Below are 18862 nucleotides of genomic sequence, written 5' to 3' on the forward strand. Positions count from 1 at the left end.
ATTTTTCACCTGAAACAGTATCCTTGGTATTATAATACCCTTATTATTAAATATTTTAAATAAAGTACATATTATGTCTATATTAAACATATATTTAATACACTTAAATTTCTGCTCCTTGGTTGATTGTTTTGAAAAGATTTTCAGGCACTACTTTTTCTTTTAGGACTATTTTCTTTTTCTGGGGGCCTTTTTTTGGAGCTGTGTTCATCTACTATGATTAATTAGGGATTTCCATACAAGCTACATAACCCCAGCTAACATCTATGCACGCAGAGGGGGAAGGTCTGCACCTGGCCAGGCGTCTTTGTGATCTCGTAAGTGTGACTTTTAGTATTATAATGGACACAGTTGAGCTATAGGATACATGGACATCACATATTTTTGCCAAGTTAATAACTTATCCTTAGAAGCGCATCAACACCTTGCTTTAGTACATCCTTAAAGTCTGTTAGTTCCCAGATGTCCCCGAGTATGTTTTACTGACATACAACGTTTTTGATTTACTACATCCAGCTCACTACCTCTTGATTTGCAACACCCACAGCTTACAACTAACAAGCTTTAGCTGCCGGATGTCCGTGACTGAGGGGCTCTGGCTGCTGCCCGTTGCCCTGGTCACATCTGCTTCCCTGCTTATCGGGCCTGCAGGCGGGCAGAGACCGGAGCCCAGGGATCATCCCGGCCCCGCACAACGCGGGCGCACTCCCTGCGGCAGCCGCGCCGGGCCGGAAGTGACGTCTCCGTGCCGTCAGAGCGGCCGGAAGCGCCGCTGGGAGCAGTAAACAACGGCGTCGGGAGCCGCGGCCGCCGCTTCCATCTTGGAGGAGCCCGAGCCCGAGCTCACCGGGGACCATGGGCAGCGTCCTGGGCCTCTGCTCCATGGCGAGCTGGGTAAGGTGGGCGCGGACGGCGCGGGCGTCCCTCCCTGCCCTTCCCTGCCTGCCGCAGCCTCGGAGCCGGCGGCCGGTGCTTCCCCCCCTTCCCTTCCCCCCCGGGCCTCGCCCGTCGCCTCCCCGCGCCTGTGTCACTCAGGGCAGCGGTGGCGCTGCCTTCCCTCCTCCTCCTGCGGCATGGGGAGGTTGCGGGCCCCCGCCCGGACCTAGCCGGGTTCTGTCCGCCCCGAGCGGCCGCGGCCCCGCGCCGCCGGGCAGGGCTCTCTCGCCGCCGCGCTGGAGGGGGCGGGCCCCGCCGTGGTGCCCCTCTTTCGGGCTGCTCCCGGGATCCCCAGGGAGTCGCCGGAGCCGTTTCGCTGGCGCCATGGGGAGCTTTGTCCTTAACCCAGGCCTGTCGAGCTGCTGGGCGCTGCTTAATCCGCGTTCCTGTGCCGGAGTTGTTACGGTGTCCGCTGAAATCACCTCTCCCCGAATCTGTAAAGAGTCTGATCAAATGCTTTGAACCCCAGCGTTTTTTAAGGGAAAATCAAGACCCGCACGTTTCACTGATCGTAATATTTGTATTTAATTTTTCTTTCTTACGGCTTTGTCTTAAGCAGCTCCACCCTTTGTAGCATCTTTGTCTCTCCGAGCCATCGTTACCTCGCGGCACAGTAATCCGTGGTGATGTGTCACCACCGTGCTGTGGGAGCACCGTCAGGTGACTTTTGTTCATGGGAAACAGTAGATTGAGATGGCATTTACACTGTTGGCACTGTGCAGGAAAGCAAGAAGTTGGTAAAGTCTCCAGCCGAAGCATTGTTTTTTTATCCATAAGTGATATGTCTTTCCAAGTCTAGTCCTTGTCTGTATTGACACAATAAAGTGCTTTTTGAGTTTTTAGATGTTTGCTATAAGAATGCCAGTGGGATTGTGAAAATTTGAATTTCATGCCAAAAATATTGTACCATACACAAATTAAATTACGTATTCTTAAAGCATTGATACACACACATCTAATGATATAACAAAACCTCATATGTATCCAAGCTCCTGTTTTTGGGATATCTGAAAGTATAGGCTTTGGCTCCTTTAATACAGAGTGACCTTTAATTAAGAGAGATGATCCATAATCCTTTAATCTCATGTAAAAATTATATGAAATTATTATAGAATTGGAAAATCTGCATAGGTTAACTTCCAGCTGATATGCCTATAAATAATCAACTAGAACACTGATAATATCCTTTTAACTAATTGCTGTTAGAGTTAATTTCGCTCTCATTAATATTTTAAATACTACTTTAGCCAGTTAGGCTTTAATTACTAACCAAAAATAGTTAACATTATTATTTTTAATTATTGTCTAATACTTCATGACATTGTGACTATAGGCTGTAATTCAAATACTTGAGTTAATATATACTGTATTTTCAGTTTCATCAGCAGCCTTTCTGAAACTGGTTGGTGTTTGTAGTGTATGAAGAACCCCTGTCTACTTTATCTTGATTGTTTGTTTCTCTACAGAGAAATTCAGCTAATGGCTGATAAAATGATTTGCATGAGATCATAATCTTAATTAAACCAGATTTACTGTGAGTAGTTAACTCCTGTCCCTTCTTTTAAAGTGCCCGAACAAATCAGGGTGGGTAGTTTTTGTTGGTATTGTTTTTCTCTTTCCCCTGATGGCTTTAAGGTGTTCATTTTCTTTCCACATTTAAAGCCACAGCTAATCAGCAGTTAAAGCCTGTACAGCAGTTCTGCGTAGGAGGAATCTGTCCATGCTGGTCTCTAAGGATATGGCAGTACTGCCTCTGTGGCTCTGAGAAGGGAGCGCTCAGTGAGGGGGAGGGAGCAGCTGGACCAGGTGCACTGGGGTTGGTGTGGGCGGTGCCGCGGCCAGCAGAGCTGCTCTGCCCCTGAGGACGCTGCTGTCAGTGTTGCTCCTCCGCAGGGGCGGGGCGACTTGTTGTGCTGAGCAGAGCCTCTGCTTGAGGCCCCCGCGTCAGGCCTCATGCCGTGCTTGTGTCTTCTGGGCTTTTGTGGTGTGTTACTGCTCTGCCCTCCCGTGTGCTGATAGGCAGTGCTTCAGGTTAGCATTTTTAAGAGCAGTGGTAGCCTGTCAGAGATGGGCATGAGGCCAAAGCTGTCTGTAAGAGCAGAGCCATCTCACCAAAAGTCTTCTGCTCCTGACAGCCTAGATTGATAAGGCAGTACCGTTTTCCCTCTGCTGTGTCTTGCCTCTGTTATCTTCTCTGAAACGGCTGGGTTGCTGTTTTGCTCTTTATTCTCTGTCAAGGCAAAGGTCTTGATTTAATTCAGTGTCTTTGAGCTTAAGAGTAGGGATGATGTAGCTAAATCCTGACTAGACCCATCAGGGGCTTAGTGTTTTTGCAAATAGTTAATTCAATATCTAATAATTTAGTCATTACTCCAGTAGGAAGATTACGTTTGATGTTAAAAACTAGTTCTGTATGCATCAGTAACATTTGACCTTCCATGATTTTGTGGGGTTTTCTGTCTCCTTCTCTCTCCAGTATGTCTTGTTACGTGTTCCTCATGCAATTTCCACTGCCCTGGGGAATGAAGTGACTTGTTAAGCAGGCATGAATTTACTTGTCTGCCCAGTTGGATGCTCCCAGAGTAGGTGTGTGGGTTGTCTTTTCTTATTTTGCCTTAGTAAACACCATTGAGCTGCTTTTTTTTTCCTCAAAAATATAAAGGCATATGAGTTGGTAGGTAAGTAAAAGAGTTTCTGGAAGGCAGTAGATTTTTTCAGTTGAGTCTGAGTAACTTTTGTCTAAGCTTCCTTATGGAAGCAGATGAAAAAGTAATTGTAGAGTTGCTTTTTGTCTGCCTCTGTGACTAAGCTGAGTCACACCTGGGGAGTTAAGCTTTGATTCTCCATGGTATTTCCATATATATATTCTCCAAAGTATTTTGCTGTTTGTAGTACTGAAATTTTTGTGGGAGGTAGGCTTTAAATTTAGGAAGAAAGTGGCACAAACTCACCTCGTCTCCTCTGCTGGTAAGCTGAATTCCATGGGCAGAATGTTCTTTGGTTTTTTTTTCTTTTTTCAAGTCTGTAACAAGTAGTTTTGCCGATAATATAGTACTGTTTTGTTGGAACGCTATGTATTTTATTATCTTTTGCCAAAGAAAGAGAATTGGACTGTAACATGAGTCCTCGTGTAAGTATCCAGCTTGTATAAAGAGTGTCACATATCAAGAGGTGTCTCTTGTTCATGTGTGTGCATGAGCTGTTTAGGGGCAGAACATTTTAAAAGCTGGTGTTGGAGCTCAGACACTCCAGTGAGGTATGGATTCTCTTAAGGCACATTGTTTTCCAGTGAGGTGGCAACAATCATCTTCATTTCAGCTACTGCTAGTCTCTCCTGTCTGTAGAAGCATTTGTGCTTCTGCTTCCCCTGAGCAAGGAGCGGGTTGCTTGAATTATTTAGGTCTTTAACAAACAATGTAACACTGGGATTCCTTACAGAAGTGAGTTTTTGTAACACATGCTCCTGCAGATGAGCATAGTCATACAGTCTATTCTGCCAAACTCAACCTTTTATTCAACAGTATGTTTAGAAATATTAATGCAGACAGAATTAGTTCAGGACAGTAATTTTTTGAACAGAGAACAGATATTTTTCACTGGAAAGGTTATTTGTATGTGTAGGAAATAGTGTAAGACATTAGTAGTATAAAATTTGGGTGCACTTGGAGACAATATTTGCCATACATTTCCTGCTGCTTACAAAGCATAGATGCCCCTAGTGAAATTGCTTGCAGTAGTAGAGCAGCCTCAAAGGTCCACCTGGTCCATGTTCTAGGAAAAAGATGGCCTGAGTGGAATGATCTGGTACCCTGTCCAGTTGCATTTTGAAAACCTCCAGTGATGGAGACTACCATCTCCTGCGGAGGTTTTCGCAGGGACTGGTTGCTCTCAGTCTTCTAAATAATTTCTGTATTATGTTGAGGTGAAACCTCCTGTAATCAACACCTTCATATCATTTGTGCTATAATGATGCTGAGTGGAGAAGAAGATAAAAAGGGGCAATATAATGACTTGTACATCCTGAAATACTTAATTGACAATCTGCCTAGTTTCACTGGTTTAGCAAGGCAAATGTAATGGTGAAGTTTGCTAATTCAGTGATGATTCTCTAGGGGAGTGGAGTGAAATTTCTTGGCTCCTTGGGAAGGAACATGTGTAAAAGAGAATACCGGAAGTTATGTAAAAGATGAAGTTTGTGGGTCCTGTTTGTGAGTCTGGTTGAAACTGTAAGGATGATAATTGGCCTTTTCCCGAGGGCTTCTCAGGAGGCTGCCAGGGGTGTTGTGGCAATCTGTCTGCTTTTCCCGGCAGCCCCTGGGGCTTCTCCAGTAGCAGCGGACTGCTGGCATTTTTTGGTTGTCGTATGACTAGACTGCTGAGAACTCTTTCTGACACATGCCATACTGGGTGATTGACATGTCCCGGTCATGTGGCCTTGTAACTGCTTCTGTCTTTATGTGACTGCATGTCTCTCATGCAGTGATGAACACCTGGGGCTTTTGTCCCATGGTGGAGTTGTCCCTGGATGTGTGCTGGGGGAGAAGCTGGGTTTAACCCTGGTCAGTATCTTTCTGTGTCAAAGGTAGCATAGTTTGTTGTAGCTCAGAGAACACCAGCGATCACACATTTCGATTGTACCTCTCTTCCTTTGGCTGATGTTTACTTGTGGTACCTTGCCTTTTAATTTCCAAATTGTCATTCAGCAAGTGGCAAGAATTGTTCCCTGCTACCCAGTCCTTTCCTGATGAAATGACTTAGAACAATTTTCTATGTAAGAATGAAATACAGGTAAATTTTTCCCGTTTGTTGTTTTTTTTGGTTTTTTTTTTTCCCTTGTAGTATTACAACTGTACAGCATTCCCATCTACTTCTGGCATTGATGTTTGGTATCAGTAACACATGTGCTTGCATATTTGCTCTGTTCTTAGTGTTCGTAACTTTTACATTGCATAAGTTAATTTTGCAGACTAACAGAATTACACGATATGTGAGTAGCTGCTAATATTAAATAGTTTTCAACCTAAGATTTAGGTTCCATCACCTGGTTTTTGTGTTTGGGAAATATTTATGGCCCCAGTGAGGATTGTATCCCAAATGTGCCGGGTGCTGGGAGTGTACCTACGTGGCAGTTGTGCTCCTATCTTTTTCCTGTGGTGTGTTTATTTAATCTCTGCAGCTGTGGAAGGGAGGATGTAGATGATAACAAAAGCATTTAGCATGTCATTTAGCTGAAATTAAATAAAATTCAAGAGAACAAATGAGCCTGAATCTCCTATTTATTCCTTCTGAATGGCTAAATGATTGCTTCTGGCATAGCCGTAATTTCACTGTGCAGCGATGCATTGGGAAGCGCTGTTGTTTAGTGGCTCTGTAACGTGTTGCAGTGACATAGTCTGCACCAGTGGTGGGATGTACAGGATGAGTCATTTTCCATTATAATTTCTGATGATCTGCCCAGTCTGATTAAATACTGAAATCTAGTAATCCATAGCTTTTTAAATAATTCATGTTCTGTCTTTCTGTCAGATACCGTGCTTGTGTGGAAGTGCCCCGTGCCTGCTTTGCCGATGCTGCCCCAGTGGAAACAACTCCACCATAACTCGGCTGATTTATGCCTTCTTTTTACTTCTTGGCGTGAGCGTTGCCTGTGTGATGCTAATACCAGGCATGGAAGAGCAGCTGAAGAAGGTCAGGTTATTTATTGCTGACATTTTTGGTGGAACAAATGTCACAGATAATAGTAATTGACATCTTCAAAAGCATGGATATCATTTTGCTGCCAGCTGTGCTTCACAGTCACCATTAATTTGTTTGTAAGTCAAATCAAGAGGTTGGGGGAAGATCCCTCTGTAGATGAAAAGCACTATTTTGAGGTAAAACCTCTTCTTTGAATGCTCAGAGCAGAAAAAAAAAAACTTTTGCATCAAATAAAATTTATGTATGTGTAGTTTCAAATTAAGTTAATTATTGAGATGCTTGTATTTATGGCACTTAATTTTTATTGTGGTTGTGATTAAAAAAAAAAACCACGCTAAGACGTCTTCTGGTTTGGTTGTGCTGTACTAGTTAAACTTCTGTTTTAAAGTCTGCAGTAACAAAAATACTTTTCACTAATCATATCAGCATGGTTTCCATCCAGGGAATTAGGAAGTGTTTGTAGGATCTTACAGTTTATTAGCTGTATGAAAACATGATATAAAATTGGAGAGTGGTAATGTGAGTTACAATAGAGGTTCAGGTTCACTGAACTTGGGTTGCATGTACTTCAGTTCTGTTTTGCAGTCTTCAGTTTTTTTCAGTAGATGGTAGCTTTGTTTAGACATGATTTTCATGTTCTTTTCCCCCAAATGATTCATCTGTAAATGTGTATTGTAGGTTGGTGTAGTTACCACATTAGAGCTTCAGTGAGAGCTGTTTTAGTCGCCTAGGAAAGAAAATTACATCCTTCTGGAGCATGATTTGACTTCTAAAATATGTTGCTCATGTCCTGGTAGTGACTGGAGAGATTGTTTTCAGCTGTTTCATGTGGAGATTACTGATACACCTAATTGGTGGTGATGGTACTTTTTTGGAAAAGGCTGTGTCTGTTTTAAAGAGATGTAAGCGGGCTACCACCACCTAGGTGGGTCATAAGCCTGATGGTAACTGTCAAGTCAAATTTACCAGTTCCCAGATCTTTGATTATCTCTTGATTCAGATCAGCAAGGGAAAAATTCATTTCTTTGAGAAGTTCTGAAATTGCTATTAACGTAAAAAACCTGTTAATAAGATCCCTGTCCCATTTCTGGAAACACTCAAGGTCAGGTGGAATGGGGCCTTGAGCAGCTTGATGTAGTTGAAGATGTCCTTGCCCATGGCAGAGGGGTTAGTCTAGGTGAGCTTTAAAGGTCTCCTCCAACCCAAACTATTCTAATGAAAGATTTATTTTATTCTGGCTATAGAGTTTTGGGTTTTTTTTTCCTTGCATGTGTTTGATATTCTAGTTGGACTGTAGCTAATGATACAGTCCTTCAAATCTTATCATATTTTCTATCAGTGTTAATAGTTTTGCGTAATGTTACAATATTAATGAATTGTTTATTGGAAATTTATTAAAATACATTTGATGACAGGAGGTCTTCTGAGGATGACTGACTTGTCTTGTGTTTGTCAGATTCCTGGATTTTGTGATGGAGGGTTGGGAACAAGTATTCCTGGTGTGCAAGGCCATGTGAATTGTGATGTCCTGGTTGGCTACAAGGCCGTGTACCGCGTGTGCTTTGGCATGGCCATGTTCTTCCTTCTCTTCTCCTTGCTGATGATCAAAGTGAAGAGCAGCAATGACCCCAGAGCAGCAGTGCACAATGGGTAAGATGCGGAAATGAGTGCTGAGATGAGTTATTGATTAATTTTTGTTTCATTCCACAGAGATTTTTTTCAGGAAATAAGATTTAAGAGCCTCATCTGTTCTCTGACAATTATATTTCTCTTAACTTAGAAATTTATAAGAATTTTTGTTCTTTTCTGAACAGTTGTCTTTTAAAGGTTATAGCTTTAAAGGTTATAGTTACATGTCTATATCTACATATAGATGTGTAAAATGTATCTTTTCTCTTTCTGCTATGTTTTCAGTTGCCCCTCTCCAAAAAGAAATGAGTTATGTGTCTAGTTTCTGAACTGTACAGCAGATTTTCTTTTGTATTTCATTTTAGCTAGGGTAATCAGATGGAAGAATATAGTGGAATTTCAACTTGTGTGTTGACACAAGTGGTAGCTTTCATCCAGGCTCTGCCTATGTGTAATGTAGCTCTTTGAACCAAGGAGATGTAAATATTTGTAAGAGGGCTTGATGCTAAAAACCCTAAAACCATTTATGGTGCCTAATCTTGGTGGTGCTGATTGCTTAGACTACTGCTTTTTCAAGGTGACAGTATTTAACAGAAGCTATGAACAGCTGAGCCATGAAATGTTAGTTTATATTCAGTATATAATTTATATTATAGTAGCATTAAACATGTCTAGCATAAAATGAGAAAAAGCTTCAAATTATTTCTGTAGGGGAAAATAAAATAATTAAGCAGTATATTGCTTTGTTTATTTTTGGGTTTTTTTGGTCTAAAGGAAAAGAGAGCACAGTATTAAGATATGTTAGCAATAGTAACTCAGTTCAGCCTTTCCCTCCACCCTGCTTTGTTCAGGAGAACATGCTTGTGGTAAGCAAGAAGAAAGTGGTTCAGCTACATTCTGTATCAGAGCTCTGTTGTGTTTTGGGCTTTTTTTTCAGAAAAAGGCACATGGTGAACTTTCATGATGTGGGGTGTTTTTTACCTAAAATTTTCTTAAGTGTTTGGGATTTTCTTGATAACCTTATTTGGAGTTGTGCTCTCCAATACAAATTTAGGTACCGTTTATGCAACCCATAGCAGTTTGTTCTTCTTAGCCAATCTAACATCAGCACTAGGATAAAAAGAAAAAAATATATTATTTAACTGTTGCTGGTAAAATATTTAATAACATTACTTTCAACACTTCTGTAATAACTCATTGCTTTATTAAAGGCTTTATGGCTTTTAATTTTTGAAATTGTGTGTATGTTCAGTAATACTTTGAGATTTAATCTTTTTGTTAGTGATTTGAAATATTCAGAATACGAGGTTTTTGCATATATGCGTACTAACTTTTTCATGCTTGCATGCAGGTTAAGCCCAGTAATATGATCTAGTACCAGTGTTCACCTTCTCTGCTTTTTTTAATGAGTGTTTTCTTGCCTCAGGCTTATGATAACAGTAGAAAAAACTACTATAATGTATCTATGAGACAGTTGCTGGCTTGTACAGGATGCGCAGCAGCTTTAGGTGCTATTTCAGATGACTGTTGTTTTCTGTTGTCATATGGGGTAAAAGCATTAAGACCCCTTAAAAAAGTCTAGAGTTGGAGATTAAATTTATACAAACTTGAACCCATTCTTACTTGTATAATTGAGAATGACATTGATTTTAAAAACTGGGTTCTAAAACTAGTTTTAGTGGGGTTTGTATTGCACTGTAAATGTTACAACTTAATTTGACTTCCAGACTGGATTTAGTCAATTCTCTATATCCCAGGGAATTAGTCCATTTTGTTCTGTATTCTACACTTCTGTCATCACACGTAGTTCCTGTCCACACGACTGGCACTTACTCTTCTGGTCTCCATCATTCGATTGTAATGGCCAGCAAGAGAGATTAAACTTGTTTAAAGTATGGGAAGAAATAGGAAGGGTTAGAAAACTTGAAAAATTGACAAGTATTTGACATTGTGGGGGTGTGGTACATATCTTTGTGCTGTTATATGCAGTTTTGAAGTGCATGTAGATGGTATCATGCCTGTTTTTGGAGCTGCCTTTCACTGGAATCAGAAAAAAGTCTTTACCTTCTTGCAGTTTTGTTGGCAGAACAGTTTGAAGTTCCCTATGCAGGGTATATTTATACAGTTAGTATTTGGGGTGAGTTTGTTTTGTCTTTGGTGAAGGATGCTCCCTTGTGTGGTTTATGGAAACATCTGAGTGTTTTGATGGTCTGTGTATGCATGTCTTTTACCGGAAGAAAAATTCCCATGACACTGCACTGAAATGGGGATTTAGAACTTGATTGTGTCTTTTCTGTGCAGGATAAATAATTTGCTTTTGTTTTGTGATAAATCCTCATGAGCTGTAGGCCTAAAGAATCTGAAGTTGGGTGGGAAGACAGACTTTTGTAGGTCTCTCTCATGTAGGAAGGTGAACCAAGCCTGGCAGGGAGCTCCAGTGTAGTATTTTATGTCATTGTAGGCACCAGTCAGATCTTTGATATTAAAAGCAGTAGGGGTTTTTAAACCCGTTTTTCTAATATGCAGACAATTCAATAATCTCACTACTCTGGTTTAAAATGATCTTAGGAAGAAAAAAACCAGCTCACAATTGGCCTAATTTGTAATTCATGAGTAAGATACCTCTGGGAAACATATCAAACTCTGTGTCAGTCTAGTACAGTTTAAGCATAATTTTTTGGAGAACAGAAATCTTGGGTGGATAAAATTTTTATCCTGCTTCAAATGAGGGAAGTTAAGAATGAGCAAATGAAAAAAAAAAAAGCAAACAACTCCTAAAGATGTCTATTTTATGTGTGAATTAGACCAGACTTAACAGTTGCCTCATTTTTTTTTATTTCCCTTTAGATTCTGGTTCTTTAAGTTTGCAACGGCACTTGCAATTAGCGTTGGAGCTTTCTTCATACCAGAGGGACCATTTACAACTGGTGAGGGAATATTGTCTTCCTTTGTAACTGAAGTGCTTATCTGTGTTCAGGGACACTAAGATGGGGATAAATCACCTGTGGTTCTTAACTGGTTTTGTTTTACTTCTTTCCCAGTGTGGTTTTATGTAGGTATGGCTGGAGCATTCTGCTTTATTCTTATTCAGCTGGTCTTGCTTATTGACTTTGCCCATTCCTGGAATGAATCTTGGGTTGAAAAAATGGAGGAAGGAAACTCAAGATGCTGGTATGCAGGTAAGAAGGGACTGTACTATAATCAAGTTTTAAATTTCATTTAATGTGCATTGTGTTAAATAAAGGAGAGGTGCAGCAGCCTCTGAGTAGTAAGATCTGTTCCCTGGGACACAAGCATGAGTTTCACACAATCACAGAATGGGTGAGGTTGGAAGGGACCAGAGAAGCTCATTTGATCCAGCCTCCCAGCTCAAGCAGGGTCATCCCAGAGCACATAGCACAGGATTGTGTTCAGATGGTTCTTAATGTCCCCAGTGAGGAAGACTCTACAACCTCTCTGGGCAATCTATTCTTGGGTGCAGTCATACACAAAATAAAGAAGTTCTTCCTTGTGTTCAGGTGGAGCTTTGTGTGCATCATGATATCAGAGAAGTGGCAACTGCAGCTTTTTGGTGGTTGTTGTTTTTTGGGGTTTTTTTTCAGCCACAAGGGATTTTTGCCATCCCTTTAGTGCCAATTAAAAACAAAGTAACCTGTTAGTGCTTTGTGTTGAGTAGAATCATCTCAAACAATTGTTTTATGTGGTTGCCAGTCAGCCATTCTTCGAAGGTATATGCTGAGTGAAAGGCCAGGGTAGTGAAGGAGAATACAAGTAATTTCACTGGAGAAATTATATTTTAATAAAGTGTTTCAAGATGTGATATAGGTGTTTTAAAAGACAACATGGCCTGTCTTCATTCAGTGTCCACTTCTCTGTTTATTGTTTATACTAAGGTGTAATTTAGAAATGAGATTTTGTTTTAGCCTCTGCTGGAGAAGGATTTCTTCAGTTTCTTTTTTAAGCTGTTAGCCAAAGTGTGTGCAGTACAACTGTGTTCCTTTATCCTTCTTGCACTTCCTGGTTGCTGTTAGAGCACTGGAGAATCAAGGATGGCTTCAGGATTCCCATGTATTGTTTCTTTTTAATACTTTATAGGCTATTTGAGAACTTTTAAGTTTCAGTGCCCAGATCTCTTGTGTATTGTATCGCACACTTGATAATCATGCAGTATCATTCCAGTCTAAGTAGTCTTCATTATTAACCAGTTTAACTATGGTTTTATTTCTTCACAGCCCTGCTCTCAGCTACAGCTGTCAACTATCTGCTGTCTCTGGTAGCTATTGTCTTGTTTTATGTTTATTACACTCATCCAGAAGGTTGTTCTGAAAACAAGACATTCATCAGTGTTAATATGCTCCTGTGTATTGGTGCTTCTGTAATGTCAATTCTGCCAAGGATTCAGGTACTATTTTAATTCTGTTGCCTCCTGTGTTATCACAATATAATCGTGCCTGCAACTTCTGATTGCCTAACTTCCTGGTTTTGTGACTCCGTTGTGTAGGAATCTCAGCCAAGGTCTGGTTTGCTGCAGTCTTCGGTGATCACAATTTACACAATGTATTTGACTTGGTCAGCTATGACCAATGAGCCAGGTAAGTGTAATGCAATGTCGAGCTTTCTGGGTAACTGGTTCAGCAGTAATTGTACTTCCACCTCTCTTGAAGGGCAGCATCAGAACAGGGTACTGAATGTGCCTGCCTTAGGGCTGAGCTCTGTGTGCTGCCAGGAGCCCACTCCCCTGAGGGATAGGAAGGGATGGGCAGCAGTGAGGGAGGGCACGGTCTGCGTGGCTGGTCCAGGAAGCTCCCTTGAGGGAGAGAGGGAAGCAGAGTGGCACCTTCTTCAGGGTGTGCTCACCTTTTCCTCCCCCTGAAGCCACGTTCCCAGCAACCATGTGGGAGGCATAAAATAGCAACCTGGCCTTCCCCATGCATCTCTGAGCTCCACCCCCTCTGCAGCCAGCATACTAAGTAATGTCTTTTCCCTCTGCTTATATGGCATGTAAGAATTTCTGCTCTTTACTGGCAGAACTGCAGTGTTCTAAAGCTTAGATTTTGCAGATCACCACAACTCCACTGAGGGGTCTAGGAGTTTCATCTTTCTACCAGGTTTCACGTTTCTTAGGTGACCAAGATGCTACTGCTATTAAGTTACATTTTTCCAAAGTGAGAATTTATAACAAGTATTAATAAATGTTATCAATGTTTATTGTGTCTGGAAACAGTTGAATATCTCTAAAACTAAAAAAATAAGTGCAGAAATTCTGGTGATTAAAATTGATATTGATTTTAGTGGTTTTAATTGGGTCTCTGACCCTTTTATCTTAGTTATGGACATTCTTCTGTGCTTCCATGCCATGGAATACATGAGTCATCTAATTCAGGCAGTGAATATGGGGAAATAAGATTGTCTACTACTTTCAGCGGTTTCATCAGTGTTACCTGTGGGTGCTGTGGGTTGGGAACCACGCATAATGAAAAACTGACTTACTGGCATTGTTTTCCAGTTCTGGGATGACTTGGGTATCCCATCTATAGAAAATGTTTGTCAAACTTGTTTTCTAGGAGTAGAATTTCTGAAGTTTATTATACAGCAATTTTTGTTTTGTTGCATATAATTATGTGAGATGGAATAGTAAAGCAGTTGATGCATATCTTACATAAGTTCAGAATCCTTTTATCTGCTTGAAGAAACAGATTTTTATGTCATTTATACTGTCATTTCTCAGTCTAGAGAGATTCAGTAAGCTAAAATTAGATTCAGATTTTACTTCAAGACTGTCACAGTTGCAAAGTTCCTTTCTATTTCTGTGCATTTAGCATGGAAATGTGCTATTAAATATTTGTCCTGTTATTGTTTTATGTAAATTCTAATGCAATTTCCCTCACAGACAGGCGCTGTAACCCCAGTCTGCTGAGCATCATTGGTTACAACAGCACCACAATTCCAACCCAAGGTCAGGTAGTGCAGTGGTGGGATGCACAAGGAATTGTAGGACTGGTTTTGTTTTTGCTGTGTGTTCTCTATTCAAGGTAAGATTCCTCTTAAAAAAATACATTAATTTGTGTCACTTCTTACTGTTGGATACTGAATTGTATTTATTTGGGTAACTGTACCCTCTCCTTTTCTGTCAAATCCAGCATCCGGACATCCAACAACAGCCAGGTTAACAAGCTAATGCTGACCAGTGATGAATCAACACTGATAGAGGATGGAATGCCCAGGAGTGATGGCTCCCTTGATGATGGAGATGATGTTCACCGAGCTATAGATAATGAGAGGGATGGAGTTACTTACAGTTACTCCTTCTTCCACTTCATGCTTTTCCTGGCATCACTGTATATCATGATGACACTTACCAACTGGTACAGGTATTTACATTTGATTAGATGTTGTGCTGATAATAAGCATACATGATGCAATCTCTTGCTGGGCAAGGAAGCACAAGTTGCATGCTCTGGAATGTAGGTCTTGAGTGGGCCTTCTCAAGGGAAGTTACTGCTTGAATTACAGTTAGGGAGCTGTATTTGGAAACTGTAGCCAACTTGTTCACAAGCACCTGTCATGTTTTTTTCTAAGGTGATTCTTGTCATTCACTGAACTGCTGAAATACATCCTGCTGAAGTGAACAGGATAAAGTCTTAAATTATTTAACAATTAGAAATTAGTAAACACTAGGCCAATGTCTGGTACAGAGAGCTAGAAAAAGGACATGTTATATCAGTAGGTCAAGGGGGAGGTGTTTCTTCCCATCTCCTCAATATGAGTGACTCCTCCAGTTCTGGGGCTTCCCAGTATGAGAGAGACATGGACATACTGGAGAGAGTCCAGCAAAGGGCCACAAAGATGATGAAAGGACTGGAGCATCTGTGGTATGAGGAGAAGGTGAGAGAGCTGGGACTGTTCACCTTGGAGAAGAGAGGGTCCAGGGGGTGTCTCACCAATGTATGTAAACACCTGAAGCAGGTGTGCAAAGAGGATGGAGCCAGGACTTCTCAGTGGCACCCAGTGACACAGTCAGAGGCAAAGGGCACAAACTGAGACACTCAGGTGATTCCCCCTGAACATCAGGAAACACTTTTCCATTGCTAGGGTGACTGAGCACTGGCACAGGTTGTCAGGGGAAGTTGTGGAGTTTTCTGTTTTTGGAGATACTCCAATCCCATCTGGGGCAGCTGGATTTAGGTGTCCCCACTGGAACAGTGGAGCTGGACTAGAGAACCTTCAGCAGTCTCTTCCAACCACAGTCATTCTGTGACAGGGCTTGGTGGAAGGAAGAAGTTGTCTGCTCCTTGAAAAAAATCCTCACAATAAAATAAGCCTCCGTTGTGTGAACTGTTGCTAACAGCTTGATCAGATGTTCTTCAGAATTAAGAAATACAAATTAAGGTCTCTAGTTACTCGGCAGAGAACAATTTCTGTCAAAAAAGCAACACTAAAAGGTACTGCTTTCAGAAATAACTCTTAATATGTACCCCTGCTGTGGATTTGATTTGTGGCCCTACCTGGGTCAATGTGACATCAAGATGATTAATTTCTCTAGATGGTGTCCTTTTGTCAAGGCAAAACACATTTCTTTGTATCTCTTGTGTGCCACCCATTTACTCCCTTTTTGCAGATTTGTTAGATTCCTTGTAATTATTTCTGCTGCTTGGCAGCTTCTCATACTGAGGGTTTTTTTGTGCTGCTGTTGTTTCTCCACCTCCTTTGACATCAGTTTACAAGTGCTGTTCTTGTACAGACTGGTGTAAACTGCCTGGAAGAAGAGTCCTTTGAGGTGTGAATTGAACATGATCTCCTGTGAAAACAGTGTTGAAGGGTGGCTTAGAACACAAGTATGTTGTATTGAAAAAATTGGAAATGATCCTTTTTCTTTCCTTTTCACAGTCCGGATTCTTCTTATGAGACAATGACCAGCAAGTGGCCGTCCGTGTGGGTGAAGATCTCTTCCAGCTGGATCGGCATCGTGCTCTACGTGTGGACTCTGGTGGCTCCGCTGGTTCTTACCAACCGCGACTTTGACTGAGCTGTGCTGCTCTGGAGGGAGGCTGTGTTAGCGCTGAAGCAAACAGTATTTGGGGTAATAGCGTGGGTGTAAATACGTGTGTGTGTGTGTGCTGTCCAGGTAGTATTCCCTGCTTTATCCTGCATGATTACCTTGAACCATTTCATTAAATGACTTTTTCTAGCTGAGCTCAATGGTAATTGCTGTAATGATGGTTTTCTTGGGATGACTCCTAGTTTGAGTGCTTTCGGAGCACGAGATGTAAGATCAAGAGCTTTTGGGAGTATGGTTTTTTTCCCCTCAGTTGCATTAAATGGTTTTAGGAAAAAAAGTGGAAGTGTAACTAAACAGTGCTAGGTCAGGCTTTGCAAGTGAAGGAGGGGCTGCCTTTGATGATCCCTGTTGCCTTGATTCCAAAGTAAGCCTTGAGTAAGTGTTGTTAGACTCAAAGTGGAGCATGTTGGGGTTCACTGCACATCTTGCAGCACTTTGGCACTAACAGCCTGACCTTCCCCATGCCGAGGGCCAGCAGTACCTTCAGCACACATTTGAGAGGGGAAAATTGCACCTGGAGCTGCAGAGGAGCCAGTCCAGTGTGTCCCATTGCACACAGGAGGACAAGCACCCTGGGGTGAACTACCCTGGTATCAGAGGCTCAGAAGCATGTTTTTAAGGCACCTGTTTACAATGTGCATCTACATATTGTTATTATTGTTTTTTTAAGTAGTTTAAATGGCATAGCTGTGCTGTAATTTATTGCTGTTTTCTGTGCCACTTGCTTCTTGGCTAAGCTACAATCATGGAGTTTGCAAGGAGCTGAGTGGTTGAAAGCTGTGTAAGCCCTTTGGAGGAATTGAGTATTGTGATTGAAAAAAAAAGTGGAGGAAAAGGAGCACTGAAATTACAATAACTAAAGGAGGAGATTTACATTTACTGAGGCTTCAACTGAAGGGTTTCTTAAAATATTTGGGGTTCTGAATCTTGAAATCTTTTACTATATTAGGTATTTTGCTTGTTGTCCATTGCCAGAGATGGACTTGAGCCTATAAAGTCTAAATCTAAGCATAGTTCTTGTGCAGTTACGAAATCTTAAAGTGCTTTTGTGCTTGCTGCTTTGTAACTGACGTACATAAGCTGCATAAATTCTCTGTTACTTGCTACAACTTGAGCCTAGAGCAGCCTGACTGGGAGTGACCCTGGAGCCTGCAGCAGATGTCATGCTCATCTCTTTCTGTGGTGTTTGTAACTGTGACTTCCTGTTGCTGTTCTCTAAGCTTTTATTTTAATTCTGCACCTGAACACTGACATTTACTGCAAAAGTCTGACATGTCAAGTCAAACTTGAGACAGTAATGGAAAGATTAGTAAAGGCTTGTAATAATTTGGAATATGTTGTTACCTTATTAATAAATAAATTTGGATGAAGATGTTCTGTGACTTGCTGTCTCATCCCCTCTCTGGGGCATGCTTTGTAGCACTGTCAGGTGCACACCTGTGAGTCCTTGGCTCCTTTGGGAGGTCACGTGTAACCCCCTGGCTGAAGTCCTCTGACAGTTCTGTGCTCTTGGCACCCGTGTCCCAGCAAACACAAACATTCCTGCTTTTTCAACTGCTGCCACTTCTCTGCATTGCACCTGTTTAAATTTGGGTAAAACACCTGAACACCACTTCTACTACACCAGTTCCTGAGTCCTGTAACAAAGAACAAGTTGTGAATTCAGAAGACGAGCAGACTGCTCTAAGGATTCAGCTCCTTCTACAAGTGGCCAGATTACTCCTTTGGAAAAAATTTTGGATCCACTGCCAGAGTTGGGGAATGTTTTTTTGTGTAGTGTGTATGAAGTTACTGAAACACAGTTTCTCTCTTTGCTGAGCCTTTGTGCTCTGGAGGTTCTCAGACTTTATTTTCAGTTTGATTTAGAGTTTATATTAAAAGCACGAGCTCAAGATGAGATGATCTGGTTTAAAGTGTGTCAGCTGCCCCTTCACCCAGTGGGGCAGGAACTAGCACAAGTACACAACGTCACTGCAGCACCTGTGGCTTCCATGAGGGCAGTAGTGGACTGTCTTGGTTTGAAAGACAGGTATCTGCTAGGGAGGGGTGGGGCCTCTCTAGGATGGGGGAATTCCGATCCCTTCTCTCTAAATTATTATAATTTAGAAGATTAAAGAGGTTTTTTTTAGGCAGAGTTATGGGGAAAGGAGTAACAGTTCTTTACCAGTAAGTATAATAAGGCAAACAAACAGTAACAACTCCAGCAATAATAATAAACAGAAGCAGGAACCTCGAGGGGCTTTGTTTCACAAAGCCCGGGGCAGTCTGATCTCTTGGGACTCAGAGCACCAAGCTGGAACGGTGGAAAATTTCAGGGCTGGTGGCTGGAGCGGCAAGGGTCTTCAGCAGGCAGGGGGGTGTCCCGGCAAAGTGAGCAGTGCTGAAGGAGCCGTGACTCCCAAGCAGGGCTGACCCAGCTCCAGCAGGGCAGACGAAGGGAATCCGAATTCCTGGGCACACGACCAGATGATGGATGATGGTAGAATTCCCAGGACCGGACTTTCTGTGGACAGAGAACTTCTCCCGCAGCAAGCAGCAGTC

General features: G+C 41.7%; 1 protein-coding gene across 1 annotated transcript; it reads left to right on the plus strand.

Annotated features, from left to right (window-relative positions):
• The first annotated feature begins 736 nt into the window (after window positions 1-736).
• Window positions 737-17703, plus strand: SERINC1 (serine incorporator 1). Its single transcript, XM_040058384.1, has 10 exons — window positions 737-894; window positions 6463-6624; window positions 8090-8283; window positions 11110-11189; window positions 11304-11441; window positions 12495-12664; window positions 12764-12854; window positions 14153-14294; window positions 14403-14633; window positions 16150-17703. The coding sequence occupies exons 1-10, from the start codon at window positions 856-858 to the stop codon at window positions 16286-16288; spliced, it is 1386 nt and encodes a 461-aa protein (XP_039914318.1). The 5' UTR covers window positions 737-855; the 3' UTR covers window positions 16289-17703.
• Window positions 17704-18862: the final 1159 nt, after the last annotated feature.

This window comes from Hirundo rustica, chromosome 3 (assembly GCF_015227805.2).
Source record: "Hirundo rustica isolate bHirRus1 chromosome 3, bHirRus1.pri.v3, whole genome shotgun sequence".
Classification (NCBI taxonomy): domain Eukaryota; kingdom Metazoa; phylum Chordata; class Aves; order Passeriformes; family Hirundinidae; genus Hirundo; species Hirundo rustica.

Coding starts and splice junctions, on each gene's coding strand:
- SERINC1 (XM_040058384.1), top strand. CDS start 856: ATGGGCAGCGTCCTGGGCCTCTGCTCCATGGCGAGCTGG. Junction 6,625..8,089: donor TGGAAGAGCAGCTGAAGAAG/GTCAGGTTATTT, acceptor TGTGTTTGTCAG/ATTCCTGGATTTTGTGATGG. Junction 11,442..12,494: donor CTCAAGATGCTGGTATGCAG/GTAAGAAGGGAC, acceptor ATTTCTTCACAG/CCCTGCTCTCAGCTACAGCT.